Below are 9,915 nucleotides of genomic sequence, written 5' to 3'. Positions count from 1 at the left end.
AGTCGAAACAAAAACATAAACAATTCTATTTATTTTTTATGAACATGTTGATAAAAATATAAAAATAAAAAGACTCCAAATGAATAAAAATCAGGCGCAAAAGTGCTCAAAAATTTAAAATGGTTGCACCACAATGATCAGTGCGAAATAAACCTCTTGAAAATATACAGCGTTTGAGCAAATTTTGAAATAAAATTTGACCGGTTAAAAGTCTCAAACTGTTTAAAATGTGACTGGAAAAGTAGTCAAAAAAATAAAACAAACACGTCAGGTTAAGCTACGTGAAACGCAGTTAATAAAACTAGTGTCTGCAAGCTTGATTTTGAAATTTTTTCTTCAGCTGATTTGACGTACAATTGAAAAATGATTCAACCGATTTGTCTGTGGGTCTAAAAAAATTTGTCTGACATTCTAGGCATTATGCGCTATGGAATGCATGTTATGATATTCAAAGATGCAACGACTATGATGAATGTGTTAATTGGTGATTCAGGGTTAAAATCGAGGTGTGACACTCCTTATGGTACTTCTGGATATGGTGAACGTTATTCTCTAAAACTTGGTTCTAGCGACGTAGATTGCCCATAGTAGAACGCATCTCTGCTAAGGTACTTTATTGGCATTTAGATTCTTCGTTGGCTGAAGTTGTTGTCTTTTTGTTCACCATAATGATCAGAGATGTTGAACGTAAGGACAATAATCCGGCAGTATATTGTTGTAGTGGCCCAAGTTATTTTTATCAGACCTCATTGTGGACGCCAATTGTACTTTCTAAAAAATATAATACATGATAAAATCTAATGATTAAGGGTTGTTAGAGGTTTTAAGGTATATAATGGGGATGGGATCTAGCTCACTTAAGGAGTGAGAAACTATGTGTATGTGGTTTTCTTTATCATAATAAGATTCCCCCTTTTAACTTCAATGTTGAGGTATTTATAGCGATATTGAGCCTGGATCCTAGGTATCTTGAAAGTAGCAACCATAAAGGAGAGGATGAGGGAGTGGACGGTTAGTCCACTATTATTATAGAGAACATGGTCAAACACCTCCTTTTGTAGCGTTACGAAATTGGGACACGTAATTTCTCCATTTCCCTCCTCGGACTCCTCCTCCAAAGAAGACGACGTATTCAATACAGGGGGCGACACATCTATCCAGTAGACAAATGGCTAGGAGGACTTTATGATGAGACAAGGTGTTATCTTTTTCCTTCGTCCCTTATATATATATATATATATATATATATATATATATATATATATATATATATATATATATATATATATATATATATATATATATATATATATATATATATATATATATATATATATATATATATATATATATATATATATATATATATATAACTTGGTGAAATTTTGAGTTAAATATTTTACTTTTACATGTTTATTTTTTAAAACTTGCAATTTTTTTTATAGTAATTGTCATAACTTTACACACGCTGAGACATTTGTTTGGTACTTTGAGATTTTCCTATCCACCCTTTTATTATAGTATTCCATTTGAGTATATTCCCATTAATTTGTTATAAAATCAATATCATAAGTCGTGAGCCAAATTGATTTGTTATACCCAACTCTTTTTGAAGTTAGATAGTGATGAGAAAAAGATTTAAAGTGAGCAAAACCTTTAAGTTTCGGGTTGCTTATGGAATAAAAACAATTTAATTTTAGGATGGTGGCCTTAAATTAATTAAAATATAGAGACTTTGACAAAATGCTAAAAAGAATGAAAGAGAAAGGACTCATTAAAAATGAATATATAAAAAAGAGTATCCTTATGAATTAAAAGAAATCCAAACATTTACAATCCTCATAGCAACAACTATAACAAGTTCAACAACCCTGATCTATCCACTAACAGATACCATCCTAGGTAGAGAAACCATCCAAATCTTTGGTATAAGAATCCATCCATACAATAACAACCTAGGCCACAATAGCTACAATTACCACTGCCACCACCATAAAACACTATGTAGGTAGTGACTACTTCCACAACTTCAACATCTTCATTAGAGGACCTTGTCAAGCAATTAACGGTATGAAATCTCTTTTTTTCAGCAACGAACAAATTCCAATATTCAGAATTCTGAGATACAAATTGGATAGCTTGCCACTTTGATAAATTCTATGTAGACTCGAGGTTCAAACAAACTCTTTTTCCAAATAATAGTGAATCCAAACACCCATAATGTGAGTGCAATTTCTTTGAGATCAGAAAAAAGTATTGAACCAACCCCCCAAAAAATTGTTTATTATGTTTTTAAATTATTGAACCAACGAACAAATTTAATATCTTTTTAAACTTGAATCATAAATAAGTTTTAGTTTATTTGTTTTATTTTATTTTCAAAATAAACTGCATTTTGATGCTTGCTCATTGTGCATATCATAACATGGGCTACAAGTATTATATTGACGCGTACAAGTAGACGGTGGAAATCTAAAAGTTTTATGTTGATACAAAAAGCTAACTCAAAGTTCTGAATATTTAAATATTTTATTTTTTTACCATACTTATGGAAGCAAAATTTTGAAGTGTTAAAGAAGAGGTTTGGAAATGTGACCTTGATTACTGGAGCTATTTGAAGTGTTGAGTGGTTTGAAACAGTTAGGGTATCCAACAGTGGAGAGCTTGTGGTATCATGATACAACTGAGATTAATGAAATTGTTCCATTGAAAGAGGACATACGTGCAAAGGGGATGAAAACCATTATAGTGATTAATGGGAATGTGCATTTATACGTTCTCCATCCAATTCTACAACCTGATATCATTGAAAAGCCAATACTTTCGCTTGATTATAATGTTGTAGGACCCAGTGAAAATGTAGGGAATGATGTGCAAAAAGACAATATGAATGAAGTGAGTAATGTAGTATAAGACATATTGAAGGAATTGAATAATGAAGTAAAATATAAGTTTGATGGGGCCACTGAATTAGGTGAAGAGAGTAATGAGGGAGAGACCACTAAGAGTGTCACCATTGAGGGAGGGACTACTGAGAATGTCACAACTGATGGGACCATTGAGTTGAACCAAGAAGTGGAAGGGGTTGACTTGAAACTGGAACTAGATGAGGGATTTAAATGCAATCATGAAGAAGTTGAAGGACATAATTGTAACCAGGATGAGAAGGGTGGTTTTGAATTTAATCAGGCAGTGTATGAGGGACTTTAATGTAACCAGCAGGAAGATGTAGGTCTCGACTGTAATGAAGAAACTGGTGGTGGTAGTGAAGATAGTGCTTTAAAAGTCAACATTGGGGATTTAGAGGCTAATATTGGAATGAATGAAGAGATTTCAATAGGAATTGATGAAGTGTTAGAAGAGAAAATAATGGAGGAGAAATGTAAATAAAATGGGAAAGGAAAAGGTAAAGGTAAGGATAAGGGTGTGGGTAATGACAAGGGAAAAGGTAAGGGAAAATGGAAAGGGAAAAGGAAAGGAAAATTGAAAGTAGGGATACCATGTAAACAAAGTACTTAGAATAAAGAAAGTAGTGTTTTTCTTGATGATGAGAATATAAATGATGTGCCTAATGAGAATTTGATGGGATTAAGTGACATTGAAGAATATCATAGTGATGAGGTACCTAATGAGTATGACAATGATGATGAAAATATTAGAAAGGTTGAACTTCAAACCTTCAAGGTTCCAAGAAGGATGGAATATTATAAGTGGGTAGTAGGCACGTATTTTTCTACAAAGGAGGATTTTAAGGAGAGGATGAGAACATATGTAATTCATTCTGAAAGAAATATGATATTTAAGAAAAATGATAACAAAAGTGTTAGGACAAGATTTAGTTCTGCATCTATACCTTGAGTTTTGATGATAACAATGTTGTATTTGTGTGAGAGCAATTTTGGTACCATAATGGTTTATTATTGTGTAGCTTTAATAGCCAGTTTTAATTATGAGTATATGATGTGCAACGTCATCAGTTCTGAATAATGAGTTTCAATTCCTCTTTTGCGCCAGTCATGAGAAGTTCTAAAAGATGTTCAAAGTTATTGCTACAATGATCTTTCTACTTCTGAGTTGATTCACTTCTGATAAGCTTTTGAGGAGACGATATTTGTTGCTGCAACATTCTCTTAGTTTGTGCTTATAGACGTGACTCTGATCGATAAAGCTTCTGAAGTTATGTTACTTAGCTGAAGATTCTAAAGATCTCAAGCCAAACATTGAGGTTATCAAGGTTCTGACTATAGACTCTGAAGACTCTAAAGATTCTAAATTTTCTGAAGATCTCAAGCCAGACTACTAATGCTATCATGGTTCTGACCGGAGATTCTGAAGTTTCTGAATCCGGCTTTATGTTTCTTCATTTCATGCTTCATCAACTTTCATTAGAAGCCAATGAACTTGAAGATAAGATCAAATGGGTACGTTATCAAATAGTATATAGTACAAATCAAATTTTCTTTCAACTACCTGATTTCATGGGCAAGGACAATATTATACATCACACCTGTCACTGAATTTGTGGGTGGAGGACAATACGCATTATTACTCCTCTCACCATCCAACAGTGAACATCCGCTCTATTTGGTTTCCCAATTTTTCCCTCTGACGGTTTTCTTCTTATGCTATATAAGTGAGACTTGGAGACTTAAAGCAAATACAAATATAGAAGCATACTGAAGCGTTGCAAAACTTGACAAATTTATTTGTGAAAAGCTATCATTTTTCTATAAGTTTTTATTTAAGTCTTTGTTTATCATTTGTGTAAAATCTACTTGTGTAGAAGCAAATTGTAACATACAAAATATTATTTAAATTGTTTGTTTGATTCCTTAAGAAGACTAAGGTATAGTCGGATTCTGAAGAAGACAAAGAAAGTTATTCTTTATGAGTCCTTAAGGAGACTAGGGTATAGTCGGATCCTTGAGAAGGAAAAGAAGGTTATTCTTTGTGATTATTGTAATCATTTGATTATAGTGGATTAAGTCCTTGTGTATAAGTTAAAATGACCTTGGCGGGTGGATTGGAGTAGCTTTGAGTTTCAAGTGAACTAGGATAAAAATACGTGTGTTTTTATGTCTTTGTTATTAACATTTAAGTGGTGTTGTTGAGTTGGTAAAAAACTTTTGTTTTTAGAACCCAATTCAAACCCTCTCCCCTTTCTTGTGTTTTTCACACCTTCAATTGGCATCAGAGCTCCGATTTTGATTGTGATAAAAAATTTATCAACACTTCACTGTGTTCAGTACCGATCCAGTTTTATGTGAGAAACAATGGTCGTTGCTAATGTTGTTAACAACAATGAGAGAGATCACTATAGTGATAAACCACCAATATTTGATGGTGAGAAATTTGATTACTAGAAAGATATAATTGAAACATTCTTTCTTGGACATGATGTTGATCTCCGGGATCTTGTAGTCGATTGTTACATTCACCCAATTAATGCTGAAGGAAATAATATAGCAAGAAGTTCTATGACAGATCAACAAAAGAAAGATTTCAAAAATCATCATAAGGACAAAACTATATTCCTAAATATTATCTCTTATACTGAGTATGAGAAGATAACAAATAGCGGTTCTGCGAAATCCATATTTGACTCTCTGAGGCTGAATCTTGAGGGAAATGCTCAAGTAAAGGAGACAAAGGATTTGGCCTTAATCCATAAGTACGAAAAATTCAGAATGGAGGATGATGAAACCATTGAGACTATGTTCTCAAGATTTCATATGCTTGTTGCAGGACTGAAAGTTCTGGACAAAGGATACTCTACAACTGATCATGTCAAGAAGATAATCAGAAGTCTCCCTAAAAAACGGAGACTTATGGTAACTGCTTTGAAGCTGGAAAATGATCTTAATAGTATTTGTCTTGAAGAACTTATTGGTTCTTTGAAAAGCCATGAGATTGAACTCGAGGAAGATGAACCTCAAAAGCGAGGTAAATCTGTTGCGCTAAAGTCCAAGCCTGAGAAGATAAGAGCATATCAAGATGAGGAAGAACGAGAAGGTTATGATGAAGAATCGGATGATGATGATGATGATGATCAATTTTCTTTGATTTCTAAGAGGGTCAACGGATTCTGGAAACACGAGCATAATGGGCAAGGGATATTCAAAGGAGCTAGAATGACTATTGGTTGTTATGATTCTTCGTCTGGACAGAAGAAGCAAGGTTTTGGATAAGAAGTTATCTTCTTTGAATGCAAGGAGTCATGCCATTATAAAAATGAATGTCCTAAGCTGAAAAAGGACAAAATGCCTAAGAAGAATTTTGATAAAGGCAAGAAGGGGTTGATGGCTACATGGGATGACTCAGAATCCGAAGAAGAAGATTCTGACGAAGAAAAATCCAACGTTGCATTGATGGAAACTACAGATGATCCAGAAGGTTCTAAAGAATCAAAAGACAAAGTGTTGACAAAATCAGAATCAAACTTCGATTCTGAAGAGGTATTTTTTGAACTATCTCATTTTGACTTAGAATTATGTCTATCTGAAATACTGGAAAAGCACCAGAGTCTTCAGAGTAAATATAAGAACCTTAAATAAGTCCAAGTAATTGCTTCTGAAACTCATAGTGAGCTTGAGAAAGATATTTCCTCTCTAAATGAAAAATTATTTTCTTTAGAAAGTAACAACTCTGCTTTGAAAAGCAAATTTTCAAAATCAGAGGAGGAAATAGTCTCAAAAGCCTCTAGTACTGATTGTGTCATTAGATGTGACAGAGCATTCCATTACTTTCTGGATAAAAGCATAGATAGAAGCAAAATGGCTTCTTTAATCTATGGAGTTAGCAGAAATGGCAAGAAAGGTTTAGGTTGTACAGAAACTATAAAACCTGACGAAAGTCAGAAGGTAAAACTAAAACCTCTCTATGAGCATGTCGTGCCTACTAGCACTGAGCTTGATCTTTTTGCACATACAAAGGGTAAGAACTTAGTTCGGAAACCTAAGTATCATGCTCAAATCCCATGTGATTATCCTTCTGCTCAAAGACCCAAAGTTGTAGGAAACTATGGGAAAACTAACAAAAGAGAACCCATAAAGTGGGTACCTAAGGAAAAAATAATTTATGTTGCGTACATCCTTAGCAGCTTAGCTGAAACTCCAGTCATGGTACCTGGACAGTGGATGCTCGTGATATATGATGGCCAGAAGGTCTATGTTCCAAGATTTGGAACTTAAGCCTGGAGGCTTCGTTGGTTTGAAAGGAAACTAGAAAGGAAAGATCATTGGCTCTGGAACTATTGGTAACTGTAAACGTCCTTCTATTGCTAACTTTCTTTTGGTCGATGGTCTGATGCATAACCTATTGTTTATTAGTAAACTTAGCAACAATGGTTATGATATCATTTTTAATTAAAAGTCATGTAAGGTTGTTAGTCAGAAAGATGGTACCGTCGTTTTTAACGGGAAGAGAAAGAACAACATTTATAAAATCATACTTTCTGATCTTAAGGATCAAAATGTAAAATGTCTAATGTCTGTTAATTAGGAGTAATGGGTATGGCATAGACGTTTGGGCCATGTTAGAATGAGAAAGATTTATCAGCTAAATAAGCTTGGATTAGACAGAGGCTTACCCAACCTGAAGTTTGCTTCAGACGCTCTTTGTGAAGAATGTCAAAAAGGAAATTTTTCTAAAACTTCTTTTAAAGCGAAAACTGTTGTTTCTACTTCTAGACCGTTAGAACTTCTGCATATTGATTTATTTGGACCAGTGAAGATTGCCTCTATCAGTGGAAAGAAGTATGGATTGGTCATCATTGATCACTATAGTCGATGGACATGGGTAAAGCTCTTAAAACACAAGGATGAGTCACATTTTGTGTTCTCTACCTTCTACTCACTAGTGCAAACAAAAATGAATTGCAAAATAGTCAGAGTTAGAAGTGATCATGGTGGAAAATTTGAAAATAAACATTTTGAAAATCTTTTTGATGCAAATGGTATTTCCCATGATTTCTCCTATCCTAGAACTCCATAACAAAATGGATTTGTAGAAAGGAAGAATAAGACCTTTCAAGAAATCACCTGCACCATGATCCAAGAAACTGACATGGCTAAGCATTTATGGGTAGAAGCAGTTAACACAACTTGTTATGTTCAGAATAAGATTCCTATTAGACATATTCTGGATAAGACTTCCTATCAATTGTGGAAGAACAGAAAGCCCAACATTTCTTTCTTTCACCCTTTTGGCTGTGAGCGTTTTATGTTGAACACTAAAGAGAATCTTGGCAAGTTTGACTCTAAGGCACATAAGTGTTTATTGTTAGGATTTTCTGAACACTCTAAAGGCTACAAAGTTTTTAACATTGAGACACAAATTATCGAAGAATCAATTCATGTTAGATTCAATGATAAGCTTCACCTTGAAAAGTAAAAGCTAGTTGAGAAATTTGCAGATTTGAAGATCAATCTTTCAGAATCCAAGGATAATGGTTCTAGAGAAAAAGACTCAGAAGGAAAAACTAAAGATACTGAAGCAAAAGACCCATAAGTGACTCAACCATAAATTTTCATTGGTCCAACTCATTAGAATAAGAGTAGACCAAGAACTTCTCATTTTGAAGAATTGATTTTGGGAGATAAAGACACACCATTCAGAACTAGATCTTCATTCAAACCTTTTGAAGAGACTCTTCTAGGTTTGGTATCTCTGGTAGAACCCACATCTATTGATGAAGCTCTTCTGGATAATGAATGGATTATGACTATGCAAGAGGAATTGAATCGATTTACCGGAAATGACGTTTGGAATCTTGTTTAAAAACCAAAGGGTTTCCATGTTATTGGAACCATATGGGTTTTTAGAAACAAGCTCAACGAGAAGGTAAAAGTTGCCAGAAACAAGGCTCGACTGGTAGAATAAGGTTATAGTCACCAAGAAGGTAAAGACTATACAAAAACCTTTGCTTCAGTTTCCAGGTTAGAGTCTATTCGTCTTTTAATTTTGTTTGTAGTCAATGATAACATCATCCATTAACATATGGATGTTAATAGTGCCTTCTTAAATGGATATATTTCAGAAGAGATATATATGCACCAACCTTCTGGTTTTGAAAGTTCTCAAAATCCTGACTTTATTTTTATATTGAAAAAGTCATTATATGGTCTAAAACAAGCTCCAAGAGCTTGGTATGATAGGCTAAGTAAATTTCTTTTGGAAAATGATTTCACCAGAGGGAAAATGGAAATAACTCTCTTTTGAAAAACCTTTAAGAATGATATTCTGGTTGTGCATATTTATGTTGATGATATTATTTTTGGTTTTGCTAATACTTCATTGTGGAAGGATTTTGCTAAGTCAATGCAGACAGAGTTTGAAATGAGTCTGATGGGAGAACTCAAGTTCTTTTTGGAAATTCAGATTGATCAACAATCAGAAGGAACATACATTCATCAGAGCAAATATACAAGGGAGCTTATGAATAAGTTTAACTTGTCAGAATGAAAGCAAGCAAAGACTCTAATGCATCCTACGTGTATTTGGAGAAATAAGAGATAAGCAGTAAGGTAAATTAGAAGTTATTCAGAGGTATGATAGGCTCTCTTCTTTATCTAACCGCTTTTAGACCTGATATTTTATTGAGTGTCTACTTATGTACTCGCTTCCAATCAGATCCTAGGGAGACTCACTTAATTGTTGTTAAGATAATCTTTAGGTATCTGAAAGACACTACTAACCTTGGTTTGTTTTATAGAAAATCAAGTGAATATAAATTAGTAGGCTATTGTGATGCTGACTATGCTGGAGACAGAATAGAAAGGAAATATACTTCTAGAAGTTGTCAATTTCTGGGAGACAGTCTGATCTCATGGTCCAGCAAGAGACAGTCAACAAATTCACTTTCAACAACCGAAGCTGGATATATTGCAGCTTCTAGATGCAACATTCAGATACTCT

General features: G+C 33.9%; 1 protein-coding gene across 1 annotated transcript; it reads left to right on the top strand.

Moving 5' to 3' along the window:
* Positions 1-5,273: 5,273 nt before the first annotated feature.
* On the top strand, positions 5,274-6,188 carry LOC127137916 (uncharacterized). The gene is made up of 3 exons (XM_051064323.1): positions 5,274-5,343; positions 5,455-5,636; positions 5,847-6,188. The coding sequence occupies exons 1-3, from the start codon at positions 5,274-5,276 to the stop codon at positions 6,186-6,188; spliced, it is 594 nt and encodes a 197-aa protein (XP_050920280.1).
* Positions 6,189-9,915: the final 3,727 nt, after the last annotated feature.

This window comes from Lathyrus oleraceus, chromosome 4 (genome assembly GCF_024323335.1).
Source record: "Lathyrus oleraceus cultivar Zhongwan6 chromosome 4, CAAS_Psat_ZW6_1.0, whole genome shotgun sequence".
NCBI classification, from domain to species: Eukaryota; Viridiplantae; Streptophyta; class Magnoliopsida; order Fabales; family Fabaceae; genus Lathyrus; species Lathyrus oleraceus.
Note: the sequence above shows the minus strand (reverse complement) of the source record. Positions and strands in the feature narration are given on the sequence as shown.